Source organism: Falco naumanni, chromosome 4 (genome assembly GCF_017639655.2).
Source record: "Falco naumanni isolate bFalNau1 chromosome 4, bFalNau1.pat, whole genome shotgun sequence".
NCBI lineage: Eukaryota > Metazoa > Chordata > Aves > Falconiformes > Falconidae > Falco > Falco naumanni.
The window spans coordinates 41,727,490-41,752,970 of record NC_054057.1 but is presented as its reverse complement, the minus strand read 5'-3'; the positions used below and the strand labels follow the sequence as shown (position 1 = coordinate 41,752,970).

General features: G+C 37.1%; 1 protein-coding gene across 1 annotated transcript in view; it reads right to left on the bottom strand.

Moving 5' to 3' along the window:
- Positions 1-25,481, bottom strand: part of PLXDC2 (plexin domain containing 2) — a 273,509-nt gene that overhangs the window by 16,571 nt on the left and 231,457 nt on the right. Inside the window, exons 10-12 of the mRNA XM_040591928.1 lie at positions 16,038-16,098; positions 13,029-13,182; positions 11,644-11,682 (exon numbers count right to left, since the gene is read on the bottom strand). Coding sequence (XP_040447862.1) covers positions 11,644-11,682; positions 13,029-13,182; positions 16,038-16,098 — 254 coding nt within the window. The remainder of the gene's footprint in view (positions 1-11,643; positions 11,683-13,028; positions 13,183-16,037; positions 16,099-25,481) is intronic.

Sequence of the window (25,481 nt, the reverse complement as noted above, 5' to 3'; positions counted from 1 at the left end):
GACTCTTCCCTTCAATGACACATCAGTGCCTCCTAAACTACTTGGTCACATGTACCCATTTTCAGGCCAGTTTGCACTAACTGTAATTTTTACTGTTACTATGTTACAGTTGAAGGCAGAACATCATATTCTGCACATTAAAAAATGCTGGGCTTCAGCAAAGGTCCCAACCACTCTGTTAAGGCCGTTGAATTAATCCCCTTTGATCTGATATTTTCTCAGTGTTTAGCATCCAGCTTTGCAAACAAGAACATTGCTCTTCCAAATAACACTGGTGACAACTGCCCGCTCAGATTCCTACTAGTCTAGGGTCGATCACTTCATGGACAACAGTGCAGTGATAAGAATGCCAAATACAAAAAATAATGAAATACGAGAAATTATTTCCTTAAATGACAACAAGTGTAAGTAACTTGTAGTTTCCATAATCGAAATTCAGTTCATTGACCCCAGGCCTTGAATACTCAAGAGAAATTGATTTCACTCTCTTTGCACAGAGACAATAAACAGTGTTGTCAACTTTGAAAATACTCTCTGCTGCAAAATCAACTGACAGTTCTTTTAAAAAGCCACCAAGGGAAATAGATGAAAAAAAGGATTTGGAAATGTTTTCAGGTGCAGAAATCTTATTAAGATTATCACAGCACATCTGCTGTTCCAGGCAAGGCTAAACCCATGGGAGGATATTTGTCTTATGAACAAACCTTTCCCAAAACGAGCTCTCTCTCAGTGGACCTTTCCCCAAACTTCTCTTGTGCTCAAATCCCCAACTGATACATAGATTATACTCTATATTTATAACTCCTCCCCAAATTCTCACACGTATAAAGCTTTTAACATCTCCAAAGTTTGTCTGCTTCTCATTAGGTGCTGAATGACAGAAACATCAAGTAATTTTTTTTCCCAAATACAATACACAATACAAACATGAAATAACTTCTCCTGCTGGAATCCTGTTTAAAAAATGAAAGTGAAAACACAATAAAAATTTTGTCATTTTTTGCATGATAAACACATAAAGACTGTATTATCTTTGATTTTATATTACTGTATTATGTCTCTAGTTACAGTTGGGTAAGCTTCTTCTGGAGTAGAAAAAAGAAAAAAACCTCAAGGAATTATGATGAATAAAAATCTTGTCCTAATCCATGGGGACTGTGATGCCAACTTTAACAGGAACAATGTTGTGCACAAACTGGGACTGCTGTTTAGAGTGTTTGTAACCATATTGTGGATGCTTTCTCAAGATTATTTTTTCACTATTGCATATTAACCATCGAGATCTGCAACTTAATGAAATACATTGTTTTCCAGTATCTAAATTTAAGGTTTACACAGTTTCTATTGTGATAGATTTCTATATGAGAAAACAAAATTGTAATACATACATGTACACCTCTCATGATATGAGATGGAAAAGAGTTTACCAACCGGAGACTAGTATCTCTGACTGCAAAAGCAGAGATACGTAAAAATTTATGGTAAAATGGAGGAAAAATATGTGAACTTCTGGCACCTCCTGGATAGAAACTTTCATTTTTTATGAAGTGACACAGAACAAAGGGCAAATGACAGACAAAAAAGTAGAATTTCATTCTGTGGACTTGGAAAATGAAGCTTTGCTTTTTCCTTCCAAAAGCCATCATTTCTTTTTACTCTTGTGTTTTGATCAGATGGTTAAAAGCCCCAATTCAAACTCACTTCTTGTACGCTCATGCATCTTTAAGGGATAAAATGCAATACCGTATTTGATCCTCCCGACTGACATAGCTATACTAGCGAAGCCAGGGATATAGATGACCTAAATAGCAGCAATCAGCCTAAAAATCATAACTTGGCACTGAGTTTTGTTCTTTTCTTCCCTCTTTTTACTGGATGAATTAATTTTTATGGCAAACCCATGCATTTGTTGCAAAAAGATAGACAAGGAACCCTGCAATTTCTTCACATATAGGAATGCTTTAAGATAAAATGAGTGTTTGCTGTTAGGTCATATGGCAGCAACTGGAGGAATCCTTGTTTACCAAAACCCAAGATATTTTTAGCTGATTCTTCAGATGAATATGAAACTATCACATGGGTACGAGAACATCTATGCAGCACTATTGGTACGAAAATGCTGGTTTATTAACTTGACAGTGTTTATGGCACGGTTGTAGTTTTATGGCAAAACAGGTCTGGATAAAAGTGCATGAAAACAGCTCCTACAGATGAAGCAGACTGGAAAAACACATAGGTTCAGGTATAACTACATCTACAGCAGAGATTTATGTACTCTTTTACTCTTATTGAGTATGCACTACATAGATTAATCATTACAGAACAGAATGTGTGATAGTGTTTTCAGAGCCTCCATGTAAACATGCCATTTTAAAATAGTTTAGTTGTTAACTGCAGAACTTCCCTTGTATTCCCCAATGTGCATGTTAGGTAATGACTATTTTGGCACTGACCATGGTTTTGAAGCTGTAGCACATCCAGCTTTATAAAAATACATTTATTGATTAAAGTAGATTGTGCCATACTATTAATACTAATGCAAATTGAGTATCTTATTGTTCTTACATAAAACCCACTACCTTTCAAATACTAGCTTAGAAAAGTCAGATATGCTTACATATTATTATTACTATTACTATTAGTGAAAAATTATTATAGAATCACAGGAACTTGATGATCCTTGAAGAACGTAGCATTTAAGTAACTTAAAACTCGCTGTGACAACCCAATACTACTTCTTTTTATATTGTTCACAGGAATGCCATCAGAGACTGCAAGTTTTGTAATTCACTCTGTAAAACATATCTCAATCTGAAGTCCTGAGCTGGAGGGGGAAATAAGACATACTGAAGGCTGATTTCTTAGCTGCCCATTTCTGCTTCTTGGTGGGGTGCTGCTAATTTTGCTAGTTATATAGATTTGGTATATGAACAAAGGCATGTACTTCTTAGGACAGATGATATTTGATGTATCAGAAATCTATGATGATATATACACCCGTCTTTTTTAAAGTCAACTAAGCAAGGAATCAAGCAATTTTCATCCATCTCCAAGGTTTATTTCAGAGTAATAAAACTGTCTGCCAGTGACGATGATGGAACATTCTGGCTTTGAGCAAATCAGCTGAATCTGGCAGGTCAAACCTATGCCTCCTCACTACTACCCGTTATCTGTCCAATACACTACTGTACTTACGTTAATCTCATTCGACCATTCTTACACCCAAAACTGTTCTTCTGTAGCCATCCTTGGACCATTATTGATCTGGTTCCTCTCATCCAGGAGCTTCAGGGTGTCTGATAGCTGTTTCCACATAAGAGATCTTTACAAGCCACTTGGCAACATCTCCTTTCCATGTGTCTGCTCTCCTCTTTGGGCAGACAGAGAACAGAAACCCTCTGTTGCTGCATGGTCTGGGGCTAACCTGCACCTACAGATCCAAGGTCACTCCACCATCTATACCCTATTAAGTATGTCATTTATAGCCTGGCAGCTGTATCACTCTATTTGCATGACTGTGGGTTCGAGTTAATACGCTCCAGCAAAGTGGGAGAACATAATGTTTAGGACAGCTGAGCACAACAGGGTTACAGCCTACAGTGAGCTCAGTAGAGCCACTGGATTTTTTCCTGTTTTGGGCCTCCATTTACATCTGGAATATGAGTCTACCAGAAGACTGATTGTTTTAAGGGCCAGGAACATGGTTCTCCAAACCTAAGCTTTTTTTCCTGTACATAATGCAGATTTCTGAACAGGTGATTAACGACCTACATATAGTGACTGTGCAAGGGAATAAGGGAAAGTACAATTGAAAGCATTCTCCAGAGGCTCAGAGGAATCTCCATAAAAATCTCTCTACCTTTTCTAGGAACAGCATGCTCTGAACTTCTCAGCTTCTTCACAGTAATGGAGTGTGATTTTCTTGATTTGTGGGTTCGTCCCCTTAGCATTTGTTAAGATTTTGAGGTTAAGCCATTGCTTAACTTTACTTGGTTTCATGATGATTTATAAAGTTGTTGTTCAGCTAACACTTTAAAAATTGGTTTCCAATTGCATGTAAGGAATTAAAAGTGGTCTTTGAGTGAGAATATTATGAAGTGTAACCCACAGATTCTGAATTCAGTATCTGGTTTTGCTATCAATATTCTGTAGGATCCAGGGCAATCCAGTAAGTCTTTCCAAGACTGATCAACTGCTTAGTACAGTAAATGGATGACAGTGCACAAAAATCAAATCCCTCTGTTTATAGGATGACAGCACTCTAAACATGTTAGCTAAGGTCTTTCATTCTTCTGCTCTAAAATATCACCTAACACTACAACAGTTGTATCAGTATTGATTTTAGTTTGAGTTGCTTGAGGCCGTGGTAAGCTTACAATGCAAGCATCAAGCAGTGGCCATCATGAAACTCAATATTGTACTATATTGTATCATGCCATTTGGCTTGGTAAGGCAGCTGACTGTTGCTAAAACCAGAAGAGCATAAAGTTGCCAGATTAGAAGAATTTCAATTAGTCAGCCCATTGACTCCTCCTAACCCTACTGAAAGCAAACACAAGACCATCAGGTCAAGCAGGCTATTATTCTCTAAAGCTGTGTGATGCTGGCAGTTACTAAACTCACACACACACACACACTCTACCCCCCGCCCCCACTTTTGGGAGCAGAACAACTCCAGGTACCTCAATGCAAAATGTACAAGGATATTAGTCTTTCAGCTTGACCTCTATTTTTCCCATCCATCACAGCGACCCATCTCACACTAAATAAAGAGTGAGCAATGTAGAGGAGATTGCAGGGCGCTACTGGCTGCAGCTGCTGGGGTAACTCCATGTAGGACAGGTAGTTGAAAAGACAGATCACAGGAGCTTTGTGTGCCCTAGTCACACTGCCACAGCACTGTGACAGCAACAGATGATAAGATAAAACATTAAGTAATGCAGCCTTGTCTTAAAAAGTTTATCTAGTCTATCACATTTAGCCCTCCATAGATCTCAGTGTAGATCTACATGTGGTTTTCACATTAACCCTTTGAGCTGGTACAAAGACCAGAAATTGTACGTGTTTAACAAAATCAGTTAAATATGTGCCTTTACAGGAAAGTCATGACAACTGTAAGAATAGATACTATATATAATTTTATATCTGGCTTAGAAAACCAAAGAGAAACTGAACTGGTATAAGTTAAGACTTCAGTATAAATCAAAGTGTCTACACATGGTTGTTCTGGTTTAGCTAAACTGTTTTAACCATTAACATTATGCTTCTTTAACGTAATGTGCTATAATGCCTAATATGACGTAAAACCGCTAAAGACAGAAAGTGGTGTTTGCTTTCTAGGGGATACATTCCACTGCTGTTACTTTGGAAAACCTCTGCCATTATTTGATTGACTTTCTGGAGACTGGGTTGGTGTTTTTTACATGTTTTGTGATCATAGCTGCAATAAGATAACAGCAGCAAAACTGGGATGCAGCGGAGAAATTCTGGAAAAGACACAAATGTCTTGTTCTAAGTAACATTTAAGCACAATCTAAAGTACCATGAAACAAACAGAAAATAACAGAATTTCCTTATGCTACAAATTTAAGTGTCCTAAGAATAAAGATTATTAATCCATGATTCTACTTTCTACCCAGAATGGATGAGTTCAGCAATTTTCATTTGTATTTGCTTTAAAAAACATGCGTGCAGCCCATTGACCACTGTATATACTATGCAGAATATGCTTCTTTCTGTGTCTGATGCACAAGGAAGATGGGAATACTTATATCAGAGGGTGCTGCTTTTCCAAGCTTATGTTCTTGGCTTTGGAAGGCTCCATTTCAACGAGATAACTGCCCGCAGGCACTGATGTAGTTTCATACTGAACACTAGCAAGGCTGTATAGGCTTTCCTTAAGTCACAAGATTTCCTGAGCAGGAAGAACATGAACTAATGCTGGGCACATAATTTCATGTCTCTTACAGCAACATACTACGGTAGATCCAACAATTTTTCTAAGGATAATGCTTTCCTATCCTGAGTGTTACAGCCAAACCTGCACAAAGCAGTAAGCAGCATTTAGCAAATTGCTTGGGGTCTAAAGTTCAGCTTTGATCATGCTTTGATCATACTGAAGAAAACAAGAGAGATGTCTAATACGTCTTGATACCTGTCTCTAACTAGTGCTGAGAAGAAATTGCTGAGAAATGATAGAGGAGGAACAGCTTGGAAATATTCATGGAGAAACAGAATAAAATGTGGAGATGTGTCAGCATTACCTAGCTTGTAATCTACAGTGTGAAAAACAATATATGGGAAGACATGCTGTCTTATTTGAGTTATATTTTATTTGTTCCTTTTGAAATTATCTCCCTACCTAAATATAAGAAAAAAAAAATAATAAATCCAATAAACTCTGTTTACAAGGCTCTTTCTGGTTTATTTGATTATCAAGGTGGCTAATTGTTCTTCTTGAAACTATCTTTCTTCATATTCCTATCCTATTAACACATTTCTATCCATCAGCCTTTATTTTCTTATCTCTGTGTTCTGACACTTTTCTTTTTTCCTTCTATTTCTATCACTACTGGAAACATTCCAGAGATGCTCCTTGATAGTCTTTTTTTTTTGCACAAGCACAGCATACAGTACAGCATAGATAAACTATGACAAGTTGTCTACAAGGAAATCCTTCCTTGTCTAAAATTGTATGAACATTGTTATTTTAGGGGAACATCAGCAGTTTTGTAAGTGGAACATACAGAAGTAAACGTATAATTACATAATCCATAACCTAATCTCAACAGGATTTTTGCAATAATGGTTAAAACCTTAAATCCTCCCTTTTTCATGAGAGAAGAGTGGAAGAAGAGGTCTGAATCTTGGCCTGCCAGGTTTCCGGACAGGAACTGAAACACAACAGATTAACTAGGACACCCTGAAGACAATTAATGTAAGGAAACCTTAGGCATAGGCACCTAGAAGTAAGATGTCCACCCTTAGCACATCATTTAGATTCTTCTCTTTGGCTGACAGCAACAGGCACCCCTATATAGTAACTTAGCTCACTTTGGACACTTCTTTAAGGGTGACCTTAATGAATTCCTCTTGCCTATTGCTTGCCACTGGCTATAAGAAAGGCCCAAAAGGAGAGCTTGTGGCTCCCTGGCTAGCACCAGCTGCGGTGAAGCCTCTGGAACACCCTTTGCTGTGGCTAGGCCAAGATCTGATGATAAAACAAAGCCATACTGTGTGGAGATCATACACGTTCACTTTAAAATATGTTTAAAACACCACAAAGGCTAGGTTTAGCATTGTTTGATTTAACGTGTTTTACTTCAAAATTGGAGAGGACTCAGCTAACATGTAGTGTCTTGTTAACCCGAGTTAGTTGTTTTGTACTGTGTGGTCATAGTAATTTTTGTTAAGTCAAAATTATGTTTTTCCTTAAAGGCTTGGCTTGTCTCTTTGTTGAAATAGGTCTCATTTTCTGGATTATTTAGAAGATTAACACATTAGAAATAAATAAATGAGATTATTATTGGCAGGCATGAAGTATTGTTTAACATGTTGCAGCTGGAGCTCAGGATACACAAAATAAACAGGACTGAGTCCTCCATAACTTGTCAAGAATTCCTATGGTAGGAAGAGCTCAGACTCCAATTTTCAAGGGAAATTAAGAAGACAGATGGCTAATGGGAGCTAGTTTCCAGGCATAGGGGACTATTAAGACAAAAAAGAAAAAAACAAACAAAAAACAAGAAAAAAAACCAACCCCCCCCCCCAAAAAAAAACCCAACAAAACAAAACAACAAAAAACACCCTTGGGTAAATTTATCACTGTATATTAGGTATATAAAATTATTCTTTTTATGAATGCAGAACTTGGTCTGCATTTTGGTCATTTCTTACAGAGTTTCCTAATCTATCAAGATCAAATTAAGCTCTGCATAGCACTAACATTAATCCTGTACATCACTAATGTTTATATCTAGACCACCTTTGAAAAAGTCCACTACAGAGTGAAAGTAGCAGGACACAGACATTTCCTATGCTGGGATGGACTTACTCACAAATAAGTAAAACAGCTTTCTCCCTCAGGTAGATGGTTTTTTTTGCACAGCTTTCCTTTTGTGCAACAGCAGTTTCTGTACATCTTGATGAATGAGAAGTGTAGCAGCTTCTCTGACACTTACTGTCCAACACACATACACTTTTCTTTTGAGTTATAAAGCTGAAGGACTAAGAGGGACTCATAGCAAACAAATCATCACAACAAAGTGTCTAAAAAGGTCAAATAAAATGTCTAAATGTGCTGGCCAATCACCTAAATCATCCACCAAAGAATTCTCAAGTCTCAAGAAAATACTGCATTACTGTATAGCCACTGGCAATTACAATTTTTATGAAAAATTAGGCTTTAAAACTGTTTAGTCAGCTGTACTTTGTTATAAAACAAATGAAAAAAAAACCTCAACAGAATCCAACAGAATCTGCAATTAATAACAAAAATATACATTTGTAGTGATGGACATATCTTGAAAATTACAAAATGCTTGTCATTTTGAAAAGAATTAAGATTTAACAAAAATTGTAATGGCATGCCAGATGTATTTTAAAATGGTTTGGCATGCATGTATTAGGCATCTGTCATGTGCCATGAAGGAAGAAGGAAGGCAGAAGAAACAGAAACAAGCAAATGTGGAATTTATGTTAAAATATGCCACAAAAAGTTGTGGGCAAATTACAGCACTAACTTGCAAGTGATTTTCTCATATAATTAAAAAGTCAAAGCAGTTTGACCTGAACCTGAAGTTTAATTTGAATTTAGTTGCTGCTTTATAACATTTGGTTTCAAAAGTTTCAGACAGATGTGAGATGCAGAATTTTTCTGGAATCCTTTTGTTGTACCTAACCAGACACTGACTGCTATCATCCAAGAGCACATCAAGCCATAGCTGATCACTGATCCAATATAGCTTTGGTTTTCTGTTATAAAAGGTTCCCTTTCATTAGAGTTTTAAAGGATCTAGTGTGAGAAAGTAAAGACCCTGTATTCATGACCTGAAATAATCTACTCTTTATGAAAAGCTGACAAATCATAGAGAATCAAAGAATGTGCCTGTGGTTGCAAAGGTTTTATCTGAGCCTAATCTTGGGGTCACTGGAAAATTCAATGCATAATTGAAGATTCATCAAAAAGAACTTTTCAGATTAAAAGCTACGTTTACTGTGTGAATGAGAAAACCTGGTGTGTTGCTTTGCTTCATTGTTGTTTGAAGTCAGTTTCTTTTTTTTCCCAATTTCAAGAACAAAAGAAACAGCTCAAGAAAAATGAATAATCACATCAGGTATCAGTTTCTCCTCCTAAAGTTCGGCAGCATTCTCCGTGGAAATGGACTTTCTATATTTAAGATAAGCGGTGCTACAAACCCTACCACCTCACTCTACCAAGTAGGCCACAGCCATCACTTACTTGCTCTAGTGTGCAACATTTTGTTTGCTTTCACAGGGTGGGTTTGGTTTTTTTTTCAGATTTTGGGCAAGGAGTAGACAAGTGAAAAAACAATCCTTTTGAAATTAGGCCACCTTTTGAATTATTTTTTATATAACAGCATACTATTTTGAGCTGTTTATGAGATGCTCATGACAGACTGCTGCCTGGTCCCAGGCCAGCCACCTGCAATGGAGCAATGGCATGTGGGGCAGAGTGTGGGCGCAGCTCATCTGGGAATATACCTTACGTACAGAGCAGACATGAAATGGGACAAGTGAAGCGCTGATTGATTCACCTTGTCTATTGAACTTTAAGAGCACTGAAGCACTTTTTAGAACAAAATTAAAAGCAATTTTATTTCAAGAAGAATGAGAAAGAAAGGTACAGGGACATTCCCGCAGACAAAATGCCTGAAGTACCGCCCTGAGATTATAGATAATCTTATTCCAAGGACCACTTAAGTGTCAAAACCATGTCAAACAATAACACTGCCAACAAATGGACAATTCAATGCCCAGCACAGCATGTGACAAGCTGTGCTGTGGTTAGTGACAGCAAAATGACAGAAGAGTGACTGGCAAGGAAGGGGATGGCAACTGCCTCCTGTGGAGCGAGCAGATTCCTAATTTGAGGGAAGGCAAAAATAACGGCTGAACGTTACTGAAATACATACAACTGCTGTTTTTCAAAACTTGAATAATTCTATGTGAGGGCCTTGAGAAACCACTATGCCTCAGCTGTCCTGACCCACGGCACCTGGGACCTCTGCTCACGGGCTCGGGGACTCCATTAAGCTCAAGCCCAAGCCTAAGCTATGTTGTAGGTAAACCTGTAGTCAGCCCCATCTCTGATCTATGACCTTGTCTCCTGCACCAACCTTGGATCTATGCTGAAGGAGTTTGTCTCCAGTCCTGTCATGGGCTATGTCTCCTTGGATGGACCTTGGTGCTGTGTTGTAGACTATAAGTGGCCCCATCTCCTTTTGCTGCTGGCTGGACTCCCTGTATGGACCTGGTTCATTACCTCACCTTCTCTGGAACTGCTGATGGGAGCTGCTTCCTTTGGTCCTTGACTGAGCTGCACTGCTGGCTGCTGTGCATAGCCAGCTCCCTCGCCATTTGCAGCCTTGCCTTGTTGACCTGGGTCCTGCTTTGCCCCCGGGCCTGCCTCATCACTGCGGGCTCAGCCGGTGGTCACTAGACTGGGGCTGACCCCGGCTGCTGCCCCTGACCTGCTGGACTCACCCTGCGCCCTGCCTGTGCCTGCTGCCATGCTTGTCTGCCAGTTCCCCTGTGCCTGAGGGAGGCTTGGTGCTCCCTGCCTGGAGGAAAGGCCATCAGGGCCAATAATATTTCCCTTTATATCAGTGGAAATACAATTTATTTCAATGGGCTCAGCAAATCATCCTCTGCTTTGATAGACCAGAGAAATCAACCCAAATCTTTCCTTTCCCCTCAGCAAACTCCACGAAGGCAGTGAATACAGACACAGCCTATATCTAATGACCCAGTCCTATTATAACTAGTAGCAAAATTCTCATCAGCTTCAAAGGGAGAAGGAGCAAACATCAGGTCTCAGCCCTTGAACCCACAAAGAAGATGACGACAAAAGTAGTCCCCTGCAGAGTCTCATTTAACAGAGGCTTTAATGGTGAGACAAGGTGATCTTATTAACTCGCACGGGGAATGTGCATGCAGGAATACAGGGTCTCTGTTAGTACAGAGACACAGATATAAAATTGATATGGTTATTAACAAAACAGCATGTAATAATTCACTACTATGAATGCATTTACAGCACAATATTATTACTTAGAACTAGCACCATATCCTCTCTTAATACAGTTAAATGCTACCGTACTATTACAATACAGTTAATTGTATTAATACAGTTAAAAATGTACTTAATATGTCCATAATTGGAAGTTAATAAAACCTGCTGTTTTATTAAAATTTTATAAAGAGAGCTGTAAATGTTTAATTTATTAAGCAGTTACAAAGCTTATTTGTCCCGCTGCTCTTCCACACAGATGTGGAAGGCTGAAGTCCCTTGGTAGTCTAGTAAAAACTATTTCTACAATCTGATTTCGATTAAGGAAGTTCAGTGGGGTATAATTTGACAAACTACTGACATTATTTACAGACAAAAAGATAATCTCTTACCTCCATTATCTTTTAAGTGCAGTGCTATCTTGGTGTCATCTGTAAAGGAAATTCAAAATTTAGTTAAAGGAAAATGCATTTTTCTAAGTCATGAGTTATTGTGGGAATGACTTTCTAATTTCAGAGAAATTCAACAATTAGAAAATGATTTGGTACTCAGTGAGAATTTGATTGTAGTGTTCTTACTTACACTGAGCCATGCTTTACTTCCTTACTACTAAATAACATGAGAGTGTTACAGTGTAAAGAAGGATTCAAAATACTTGTTGATAAGGATACTAGAGTCTGTCTCATAACACTTACAAATAATTAATTATGTTACATATTCATACATAGCTTGAGCATTTGATCATATTAAGGACTATATGAACCAACATATGACAATAACATGTAAAAATGACTTAATTCCTCTTCTAAGAATCATGAAAAAGTCTACCAGTTTTAAATCACTTTTATTTCCATATTCCTCTTGTTGTGAGCTTTAATGAACAAAATGCCAGGGAATAATGCTGTTAATGCAGTCTAAATCCTGTATTGAAAGTTTCTAAACTTCTCTTGCTGCAAACAAACCCAACCTTTCTTATTAGTAGATCCTCACCTTGAAATGCCTTCAGCTCAGATTTTCCTGTCACAGGTTGCTTAAAAAATCTGCCTGTACCTGGTACCTTTTCTTGTGTTAACGTGCAATTCCAATAGAAAATTCTCCCCAGCTCCCTCTCCCATTTTATAGATGCTATTTGATTAATCTGAGCTAGCTTTTTCTACCCAGCTGAATTTTCTCCAGAAGCAAGGAAGCAGGATATCTCAACGACAGAAAGGCAAGATTTAAGCAGCCAGTGGGACAAGGATGAGAACTGACAGACCATCACTTACCCAGTCAATTTGGTTAAGAAGCCTATAGAAACTATTTCACAACAGTGAGCACCATCTGAAAAGAACAGTGTCAACTGACTGAAAAAAAGTAAACAGGCAGATTTCAACGAGGTTTTTAATTTGGGTTATCTCTAATTTTCACCTGGCTAAATAGAATACCTAAAGAGATTAAAAATTTATTAAGTCTGTGATGGGAGTTTGTTCACTAACTTTAGCAGGGCTCTCCCCTACAATTTCAACAGGTTTTGGACTATGGCCTGATGGTTACAGGAACAAGAAAAACTTATTGTAACCACGAGTCCTCCAGAAGTCTGCCTGGCTTGCCTGTGCTCCTCCCTTTTGCACCTTATTGTTGCAACAGCGAGTTGCAATTTAAAACCAGTAGCAGATATTGCCTTGGCTGCCTTGTAGAGAAAAGGTCAACATAAGCACATACTTAAAAGAATTAAATTTCATGTGGACTTGTAAATGACATATTTGGACTACAGAATAATGCAGTATACACAGTTCACCTTCTGTGGGCAGGCTAGTTGGCAGGTGGGAAGGGGTGGATCCTTTGGTGGTTGTTAAAACTCTGAACTTTGTGGTGGTTGGCAGAAGGGTGGTGGTGGAGTATGGAGGTGCTTCAGTTGAGCCTATATTTTTCTCACAAATCTTATCTTTTGACTGTTGGGAAACAACAAAAACGAAGGAGAGAAAATTAATTCTCAGTGGAGACTATAACTGAGTAAAGTATTTAAGCATGGACAAGCTGTCAGGATAAAAAGAATGAAAAGGGAAACCGTAAATCAAGGAATTTCCAGAGCTTCCACCCCCCCACCCCCCACCCCCCTCCCTTTTGAAGTGGTCTACAAAGCATTCAGCAACATATATTTTTCATTTAGCTGCAAAACTTACAACTCTCAGTAGTCTAAGACAAGGCTTCAGAGTCATCCCTGAATGTCAAACATTATTTCCCCCAATCAGGTTTTAATACCTAAAATTACCATTCAGATTTTCACTTTTCTATTGTGAATGTTCACTGTCATTGGTCTGGGTGCCATAACACACGTTAAAAAAAAAGATACATGGGAATTAAATTGTAGCCTTTCATAGTGCGTAATATGTAGTTAACTAGAGCATTTAATTAGGCTATACATGCAGTTATCACAGAGGAATATGCATATAAATGTAAAATGTGTGAATTTATTCAGCCTATAGAATATTTATATAACACACTATAAAGCAACTTTCACTATATGCCTATTAAGCCTTTTCGGTTTATATAATATTAAAATTTCACATATTATACATGCATATAACCATAATTAACTTTGAATATTAGTATTATAAAATATAAAATAAATATAAATAAAACATGATTATGTTTTATTAGCACACCATAAATAATATTCACCATGATATAATAATCTAAGTTCTGTTTTCATGGGCAAATATTTTTATATAAATCTTGAGTATTTCTTTAAATTTCTGGACACTTTTAAAATTCTGCCAGTGTAATGAATATTTTCTTTTATGTTTTGCATAGGAAAATACATCCATTTACCTAGCAGCAAATATGGGACCCTGCCTGTAACTCCTGCTGTCTCCAATCATTTTAATGAGAAGTGGAATCCCAAAAAGTATCTTCATTTTATTGAGATCTGGCTGTCAAAACCCAGTGGATGTTGTCTTTCATTTAATATGCCTGGATATTTTATTGTCCTTTATCAGAAACAATGTATTACATTAAAAAAAAATCATTACCTGTGGTATAATTATTCTTTAGATTCCTTCATATTTTAGTTTGAAAACCACTGTTAATTTCACTGATGCAATTTAATCAAAATTTAGCTCAAAATCTATATTACAAAGAAGGAAACATTATTATAAGAATCATCATTATTCATCCTCTTGAATGAATACATCTAAAATTAACCTCTGTGTGCTAATTATTGATCCCTCATTGAACTCCAGCAGTCAAGTCAGGCATCATTCTGGAAGATGCTAAGTAAGCTGTTGCTTCCACTCCAGAGAGCCTGAAAGCTGGACTGTGAGCAGCACTCAAGTAGCCTGAAACTGTGTAAATAAAACTATTAGTTTCTCATACACATTTAGTGCACCGATATTTCCCCCTCAGACCACATATTAAGCCTTGGAATACTAATTGTGTTGAAAGAAGAAGGGAGAAGCAGAACGCGATGCTACTGTCCTACAGAGAACAGTTTTTGGATAACTTCATCTACAGGTACATATGAATCCTAGCTAATTACAACCTGGATTAAGGCAACACAAAAGTTGCGCACCATAACAACACATATTCTCACTGACTTTTTATTTTATGTTCTTGAGGAAGTTGTCCCCCCAAGACAATACATCTCATAGAAATTCCATTCTTAAATCAGCAGATTACAAACTGCAAAGTTGAAGCTTCAAGGCTGTGTAACAAGGCAGTATGTAGGATGCAGTTATTTTGCAATTACAGTTACAAGAAAAAAATTTCTTCCATCAGACTGGATTCATATTGTTATGTCTCTCTGCTTCTACTGAGAATTAAACCAAATGTGCTTTTCTAACTAGACACTTGGGACTATGTTTCGCCCTCTGTTTCACCTGACATTATACTTCAGAAGGGCAATGGTGCTGGAACTCATGACAGAATTTAGCCCTTTCAGCCAAAAAGGAAAATTAACTGCTTTTTTATGGCCAACAGGAGATTAAAAGTGTCATAAATTAATTTGTTCCTATTACCACAATCCCCAAATAAAAAAACCAAAACAACAAAAAGCAACCAAAAAAACCCAACCAAAAAACCCAAACCCCAAACTAAAAAACTTTCTAAAGGGAAGATGCTGGGAAAGAACTGACAGTAAGATGCTTATATATGTGTCTTGAAAATAAACTGTTCTGGTCCAGGAGTACCCCAAATAACTCTTTTAGAGGAGGCCCATAGTCCGTTTGACAGTCTATCACTACTACAATCAGATATCTTTCTTGTTATCTCACTGCCCCTCCATGACAGGAAATCCAAAGGCCTTGCTTTTTTCTTTCTTTTTTTTTTTTTTTTAAATCTCTCTGAGTTCATCTATGTAATTTCTTCTGTACTAATTTATTTGACCAGATTTCATAATCAAAATGCAATGTCTGTTTTTCACCTGAGACTACTCTGTCAGAGGGTTTTCTGAGATGAGGACCATCACAGTTTCTTCCCCTTTTCAGGCAAACGTCAGAGATCTAAGAGAAAACCAGTGCAGGGGCATTGTTTTGGGGCAGGCTTTCTGGTATATTTATTTTTTATTTAAAGTATTTTCTAAGAGGTAAGATTTTTACTTTGTGTCCATTTTATTCCCTCAAATGGAGAGTGAAATTGCTCAGCCTATTTTTCTTTATTACGCCTTACAGCATTTCCACTGAATGATAAAGATAAATATAGCATGTCTTTGGCCTTGAAACTACGCTTCATAATCTGAAGAATTTAATCAAAAGCATTGCAGGTATATAAATGGCCTCTGATGGGCCGAGGATGTAAGCTACTCACATACCTCTTCAGGGCAGCCACTGTCTACCCAATCTTGCCGGTGACGGTCAAATCCACTGGAGCATCTTTAAACGATGAAATAGAAGTTGTCCAGATGGAATTAGAAGGGAAATATGAACAAGAAAGGAACAAGAGGAAAAGAAGAGAATGACAGAGAGTAAGTAAATGATAAGATTTATTTAAAAATCCATATGATTTACATGGTGTTGCTTTTGCTCAACAAGCTGTTGCTTGCAATAGGAGTCAATCACATAATCCACTTCAGTGAAAGGTGTTTCAATTAATGAGGTTTTATTTTAGTTTTTTTTTAAATTTACAGTTCTTAAATCAGAATGTCTCCATTCCACTGGTTAATTAATCTTAAGACTGGACTGAGCCATAGCATTTTAAAGTTTGATGTCAGCCATATGGATGTAAATGGGTTTAATTATTTCTGTCTTGTTCCTTCTTAGCCAGGAAAATTTAATCCCACAAAGGTGCAGTGAACCAGTCACTGCTTTTACCAGGCAAGGTGATCTGAGATATCAAGATACACATAGAACAATGTGATCAGCGTTCACAGATTCAGAAAACAACCTCTGAACAGCCTTCATAGCAATTAGAGAATACTGTACAACTGCTTCTACCTCCTCGCTAGCTGCAGAAAACTGAAGTTGCATGCATATGTCTTATCAAATTAGGTGAGGCTAATGACATGCTTGCAATACCTTTTCTTATTTGCAAGAGGTAGCGAAGAAATTTTAAAGCAACTTGCAGCACTTTAATGATTCCCCTGGCAATCCCTATGTCATGAGTGTTATCAGTGTTCACACAGTAACTTAGGGTTTCCTAGACAACAGTAGCATTACAAACAGAAAGCATTATTAAAATGGCAAGCAAATAACTAAACCATGATGTTCGACTTTGAAAGAGAACCTCCCCAGTTAGGGTTGGGTTTGGGGGTGTTTTTTGTTTGTTTTTGGTTTCTGCATTCATTTCCTGTTCTATTTTTTTATGAGACAGGTTGATGTCATTTGGCACCCACGGTCATAACTTACCTGGCTTACAGCAAAAAAACTTTCTCAGTCTTTTATTAAGACTAGACAAGCAAATAAGGCCACTGTTACAGTTAGCTATATTTATGTGGTAATTTTTTGTTCTTAATGAACTGAAAGATGCCAAGACATACTAAGTACTATCCTACTTCAAGCAAGGTAAACAGGTGCATTTGGAAGAATGGAACAGTGGAATCATTATACAGTAGGAGAGGATGTTACAAGAGGATGTAAACAACATTAACAACACGCTTGGGATAATAAACTTTTCCACAGAATTATTCGGGGCAGAATCTACAATGTCTTTGGCAAAAGATTTTGAGAAAATGTTGACTCTCTTGTACTTGCACTGATCCACATTCCACTGTTTGCAATGTTACAAAAAAAACCCAAACCCGTCCCTAACAGGTATAAATTATCACTCACTCTATAGCAACTGACTTTTCCAAAAACCTACTGCACTGAAGAAAAACAGATGCCCAAACTAGAAATGAAATCCAGAGAAGTACAGAGGCCTCCTTCCCAATGCAACGGAACAAAGCCACTATAATGAGTTTTTCCCTGCTGAAGGGTGGGTGAATCAGTGCTACGCTGGGAGCTCAGTGCTGCCTCTCCACCTTTGTGGTAGTCTGTCTCCCTGACTATTTGAGACAAGGAGGACCTTACTAAGCAGAAAGAAATGATAACATAACATTCCAGGTATGAATAGAACATATTTTTTTTGAAGTCTCAGTCTCACCTACTTTTCTCTAAAGTTTGAAGAGCTTCATTAGCAACTTCTGTGCGCATCTTGAAGGAGAATTTATCTAATTTTCAGATGTAATGAATACTCACAAACACATTTCATTTTAGTCTTACTGTTCTGGCTAAAATCTGATGGGTTTGAAGATATTCTGTACATCAGACAATCAAGCCAACACTTAGACATGACATCAAGCTACTCCATAAATTCCTACAACAGAGGCAATTGCTGCAGTTACATATCCACACTAATTCAAACCCAAATGTACTTAGACCCAGTAGGATTAATGGCCTTTTATTAAAAAAAATTACCTTGTGTCTAAATGGTGTCAAATTTAAAGGCTCCAAAAATTATATGAATAAAAGTTTATCCTAGGCACACTCATTTACAGTTCTTAATCCTTTTCTGAGAAACTACTGAAATATGGTGGCAAGTAACATTGCTGGGGCTGACTTTCCCCAGGAATTAACCACCAAAAGTTGAATTCAACATGCAAGGACTTGGAATGGGTCTTCCAAACATGCAAGACATTCTTCAGATGACCCTAACTTAAAGAAAAATACATTAAACCCTGGGCATTGTTTATTTAACATTTTCTACTGATGCAATGGTGAGTCCGAACAATATTATCAGAAAGCAGCTTTATCAGGAACGATAGGTTCCAAGTCAACCTGCTTGTGAACTTCCTTTGAGGCGTATGCCAATGAGATGTCAGCCATAGCAACTACTATCATTGCTGCGTCATTGAGCTAGATTTCTGGAAACTGTCATTTCAGTGCACCACCCACTTTACTGACTGCATTTTTAAGACCTTCATTTAGTAGCATGATGATAATTCCCTGTTGCTGTTAAAACACTGGAGCAGATTTGATTAGCTATGCCATTTATGCCATCTGTCAACATGGCCATTTTATAACAACTCCATTTTCAAGTGAAGACTGAAATCAGCTCCTAGGAAAGCAATAACAAAAATGTTCTAGGAAATGAGAAGAGGGATGTTCATTAAACTTAAGGAATTCCAGGATTTGTGTGGAGTACTGGTTCAGGAAGCAAAGGGAGAATTAAAGTCTTTGCATGTATAGAAATGATGATTTGGCATAACTAATGCAACTGAGTCTGAGTAACAAGAAAGATGTCAGAACCCTTTCAGTGAACTGTACATAGCCAGAAAGGAGATGGAGAAGTCATCAGACCTACCAGAAGCCATTTACCTCTATTTGGCAAAGAATAACAAGAAGCGTCCATTCAGTGCATGAGCTGAAATGCTTTGCTGCTTCTCCCTCAGTGAGGATTAATAATAATAAATCCGCTACCCTATATACAGAAAATTCATCGAGTTTTAACCTGTAAAAGCTAAAAACATAATGGAAAATTTTTGGGAAGGAAAGGGACAAAGTCTGGATGAAAAAAATCTTTTCACCAGGTTGAGCTGGTATAAAACAAACAAGAACATTAAAATGCATAACATGTGTCTTTTAAACTAACTGTTCTCTAGGGTTTTTTTTGGTTGGTTTGTTTTTTTTTTTTTTTTTCCCAGGATATCTGTAACAGCATATAAAGAATGGATTTCTGGGAACTGAAGGGCATTCCAGAAATCTGAAATGATTTCTTAAATACCATGTAATTATTTAACTCAGTTAAAATGTTTATTGACTCCTTTAAATAAAAGGTTAACCTGGAAAATTAAATAGAAAATTGAACAGGCAGAACTCACAGGCCCATCACATTAGGAAAAGATTAAGGCATTCGTTAGGTTGTTTGAGTTACTAAATGAAGAGTTAGAACATTATAAAGTGGAATTTTGTTCCAGCTGAGTGACCTAGAATAAAATATATATCAAAAATGTATCTATAAAATATATATTAAAAATACTAAACCCCTTGAACTTTATGTCTGTCCAACTGAAAAAAACCCTAATATGAGCTATTTTGGGAGGAAAAAAAAGGCTCTATCTTGGTACTCAGTCTGGTTTTGCCTCCCATTCCTGGAGGAACCATTTTGGTTCCTCCATCCTTCAACTATCACTTTCTTGTCACACTGTGCTGTCTGGGGAAAGACTGTATTTCCCACTCTGTTGTTTTCCACTTTCCCTTGTAAAAAAGCAGAACTCTATCACAGCTTGAAGCACTTACGAAGTATGTGAAGTGTTCACTGAAAGTGACTGTGATATGAATTTGTAAGGTATCTGAATTGTGTTTGTGCTTAGCATCTACCACAATACACCCAATCATACATCTGAATTCAAGCATAAATGTGCTGTCTCTATTTATCCTTTACTTAAACATAATTCTTAATTAAACTGTACTTCAGAATAGGATGACAATTGGAATACACAGAAGACTATTTGCTCCCCGCTTACTGTTACAAGGTAAGAATAGTTAAGATCACTTCCTTAATACAAGGATTTAAAACACACAGCACTACAAACAGCTGTTTTATTTGAAAAATTCAAGTAGAGCTACTAAGGCATCATTAATACTTGATGCAGCATATCTGTCTCTGCAGCACTGAATTCCATCATTATCTTTTAAAACTCTGTGTCTCAATATTTACAGCATTCAGATGATGATAAGGAGGATCAGAGTGTAGCAAAAATTTCAGCAGGCAGTCTTCAACCTGATGATGGTTCCACAATTTTATGGGACATAAAGTTTGGGAAAATATAGCTAAATGTTTTATAAAGTACTCCTGCAATATCATGTAAAAAGAAAAGAGAAAAAGATGTTCAACAAAAGTTGTCATTATACAGTAAAAAATTAAACATGAGTAAGACTTGATATTTGTAACTCTGACACTACATGTGAATAGGCAGTGGGAAATAAGGACTCCGACAGGGAATTCTTGCTGTTGGAAGAGCTTAAGAAAAAAAGTGAGCTAAAAGAAGTAAATTTTATTTCCAATTCAGCTAGAAAGAAAGGGAAATATCCTAGTTAACATCAGACTTGGCAGAGTTCTGATTAAAGAAGAATAGGAGGATACTTTCTATAATCTTATTGACAGTTACAAAACCAAAGGAAACATGCTGAAAAATTTATAGAGAATAAAAAAAGAAGCTTTTTCTAAAGGCTCTGCTTTGAATAACTAGAAGGAAAAAGAAAGTGTAAGAGGAGGGCCCTAGAGTCAAAGTTATGAGATTATAGTACCAAAATTTCCAACAGAATCAGCAGAAAATAATAACAATCAAATGTGTTCTCTGGGTAGGAGCCACACTGAAATTAGTTTCCGACACTAGATTACATTCTCCACTGCCCTTGGCTTTGTGCATTTATACCTGCACAAAGCGGGTATAAAGAGCTAAAAGCAACAGAATTTAGCAGAGAATTCTGATCTGTTGTCAATGCTGTTCTGCTGTTTTGCACACAAGCAGTTACTCAAGGTCCAAGACAAAGAGCTTTGAAAAATTACTGGCTGTACTTCACACTGTGGTTAGTGACCATAACTAGCACAATTAATCCCCCTTTCTTACCTTTACATGGTTGTCTGAACTATTTTCTATCTACGAATATCCAAAATGATCTCTTAAATTTTTAGGGTGGATGCTCCCGTGATCTTACACTTTTTTTCCCACCAATACTACATGTTAGTTTTCCTTCTGGTTAAATAAATGAAATTGAGCAGCCAGCCATATTTTGCTGCTTTATAATGCTTTACACTGACAATCTTATAAGTACATACTCACAGACCCATTGATTTACCTCTTGGTTTTAAAATACATATATGAAGGTCACCTTTGGAGAAAATATTTTCTTTTCCAGTTTAGAGATGAGGAAACAGAGCATAAGGGGACATGAAATGATTAGCTGAGATAACACAGAATTCTGTAACAGAATGTACATTTAAGCCCAGGTTTTCTGAAAACCAGATGACCATAGACTAATTTACAGCTCCTATGCTACCCATAGTACTCCCAGAGATACAAATTGTAGAACTGGAAGTGATACTGAAAAACTTTGAGTCTTGGGTGGCATGCACCAAGGCACAGTTCTCCTTCACACGCCAGCCAAGTTCCCTTTTTTATTCATATACTTTTAGCGGGATTTTTCTCCTTCGTAAAAATGCCACAAATAAAGTAGAGTGCTTGAGATAGGATGAAAGTGGCCTGGTACCTGAAGACAGGATGAAATAGGGCTGTTTACACTTCTGTTACCACACATGAAAACCCCAGCAACTGTGCAATACATAACACGTCTGTTTCAGTTCTAGTGGGCATCAGCATCTGAGCTGCTAAAAGAGAAATGCAGGGATGTTTTGTTTAGGCTAGGTTACTGCTGCTTTTGTATCTCATTCACAACTCTAAATGAGTAAGAAGTCAAAAGAAGCATGAGTTATCACAGAAGAAGGAGGCACAATGTGCTAAACTGACTCTACATAAGCCAATGTTGATATGCTTACAAAGCTATGTCAACGAAACAGGAAAGCATCCTGCACAAAGAAATACACAGTTTTGAAACTGCATATTCATACTACTGCATTTGTGGAAAGTATGGACAAATCAAGGTTAAATAAACCACCTGCCTTAAAGGCTCAGTGAATTCTTCAGCTACAGAGCAAGAGAAAGGAAGGATGTGAATCATCTTATAACTGGTTATGTTCAAAGAACTTAAAGTTCTGAAAGTTATTTGTTTCCCAAAATAGTATTCTACTTGCATCTCATTTTTTTATCTAGAAACGATCCAAATTCTGGAGTCAACACTCAGGAAAAACAGTCGCAAAACAGATTACCAAAGAATTACAGAACAGGTGGGACTCAAATTTCTTCATTAATTGTACATATTAATATTTGTTGTGACATCTGGTGGGAAACAAGTGGTTTCATTTAATGCTATATGACAATGCAGATATTGGAAGAGTTAATAAACCTGAACAGAGGAGGAACTAAAGATGTAATGGTGCACAAAAGCTTTAATATTTAGGGATAATACTGAGAAAACCTAAATTTCTTTCCCTGAAATTTGGAATACCTCCTACAGGGAGATATTACAGTCCCCACTGTTTTAAGTGACCGGAAAGACTGGTAAAATATATATGCTCTAAAGAATCAGTAAACTATGTCGAGAAATTGAACAGTTTGCCTTAACAGGTCTTAATCTCAGATTTACCAAATTTTATGAAGACACACGTGGATTTCAGATTTCGTCCAAAAATTTTCTGGCAACATTACATAGGAACATGTATATAGCAATATGTAGAATTTAAAATATTACGCTACCAAAAAGACTTTATTCATAGCCTGTCCTTAAAGAGTGATATCTAGGAGGCTACGAGAAAAAGATTATTTCAGTGACACTAGATTTATATTGAGGAATACAACCATAAGAGGTTAGCACTTCTGGAAAGCAGTTAAAGTAGACTATTGTGCTCATTCTGGCTGTTTCTATACCAGTAAAATAAACATGCCCAGAAACGTTCCTTGGCACTGAAGACTGCTGGCACAGAATGGTCTATGCCTGAACAAGCAAACTCTCTCAACCTTCAAAAGAAGGAGGCTGCACATAAACTGCCAACCGGGAATAATCCCTGGAACAGTCCAACTCCTGCACCATGCATGGGAACTGTTCTGGACAGTGCTCCAGGGTATGGACTGAAATCACATCAGAGAACATCATAACTGTTTAATGGCACAGACAATCTTTTTCCAATTCCCAGGAAGCTTCCCAGGCTCTGTTTAATTTGCAAGTAATTCCATGTCAAAGAACATTTGGTATGGGAAGATGAACTACAGCTGTACAAGTGACTGTTTTGTACAATCACCAAACTGACCATCAAACAAATCTGACTATCTGACTGGGACTGCCACGCTGCATTATATTTCAGTGAAACAGAAAAAGTAAAACAGAAAAAGAAAAAGAAAATGCTATATAGTGCAAAAACCTTCTATTAAAAAAATCTTCATTGATTCCATTAAGACACTTGATTTATTTATTTCCTTGTTTTATTTATTTCCCTTGCAATAAAAGCAGATGAAATGAAGAGCGAGAGTCACAAAATTGGTGGAAAACAGATTTCTCCATAGTAATGCAGTGGGTTGGATGCTTATATGAAGGGAAGAAAACTAATGTTTCCACAAAAGTATCTTACTATTCATCCTATAAAGTATCTTAGCGTCATGTGTGATAACTGGGGCTGCCTGTCTCCACAGGCATGTCCTGAATTTCTGACCTGAACTTGAGGTCTTCTGAAATGCTTTGTTCTCAGTTTCTGTTCTTTCACTTTATATAAAAACACTTGGAATAAGGAAAGAAAGGGGCAGCTGAAAAAATTATCATCTATCCCAACAATTTAGGATACAATGGGGAGGTGGTACCTGGGTACTGTAATATTGTCTTATGAACATTCAAATATTTGATAAAAGATACACAGCAACTCATTTCTCAGGCACACTATTTCCGAACAGTGAAGAAAGGAGTCAGGAACTACAAATTAAATTCATCTCAGACACGAAAGGGAAGAAATCTGATACCTCGTTCCTCACTAAATTAATGTTCTGACAAGAGGGCCTACTGGACAAAATGCACTTACTACGCGATCATTATTTTTGCTAATCCATTAATGAGCCTTTTTATGTAACTGAATTTATCTGACAAATTGTCCTGAAGTCATAGAGCTCGTTCAAATCTGTGTATTTTCTAATACATCATTGTTGGAAAAATTTCCGAAGATGTCCAGTTGTAAGCAGTAAATTTGATTTATTTCAGTCCATTGGAAAAGAAGGTAAGCTGCAAAATAGCAGTAGCACTGCTCTATGCATAGCGACACATGAAAATATTAGAAAATGAGGAACTATGGATAACAGAACTAACCTGATTAAGAATTCAGCTAGGACTACAAAAACTAATTCATTTCTTAGGATTGTCTTGCTTATATATTTGGCTCATAAACTGGGAGAACTGTTGTAGAGCCTAACTACTTTCTTTAGGAACCAAGCACCTACTTACCCTTTCTTTCTTTTTTTCCCCCTTAACTTCTATATTAGAACACTGAAGGGTTTTTCTGTCCGAAGTCAAAACTCTTTGTATCCTGCCAGACTTGGTTTCAGGAGTAGTGACCATGAACTATTTAAAAATTCACTAGAGGGGAAAAGACCAACCAGCTTACTTCTGATTCTTCTAGTAGCACAGAAACAGCAGTTAGCACGTAACAGTATAAGAAACTATATATGATAGTCAACAGAGAGAGAAGTGGATAAAAATATCAGTAATTTAGCAAATTAGGGTAACACTTCCAGACAAATTAGTGTTAGTTAGGTTAAGGAAAAGTTAGCAAATTTCAAAGCTGTGAAAAAGAGAGGAGTTGGGACTTCACACGCACAAGAAATGGAAGAAACAGCCTGAGTGCCAAGAAGATAATCTAAGCATGGTAAAAATTACACTGCAGACAAGATGATATGTTGATATTTGACTATTTTCGGTTAAGATATATTATAGTGAGCCAATCAAAGTGGAGTTTGACACCCTGACTGCATTCCTCTGTCTTTAAACCTGTGCTCATACACAGGAGGTTCCTATCTGCAGATGTCAAATCCTTCTTGAAGCTCTGTCTCTGAATTCAGGTAAAGTAGGTAAAATTTCTGCCTTATCTGGTAACTTCCCTCTCGGTGTTTTTGAAGTAGTCTTTACTTTTGTGTTTAAGTAACTATCTTATATTTTCTACTTGCTCTCATTTCTGTTCTGTA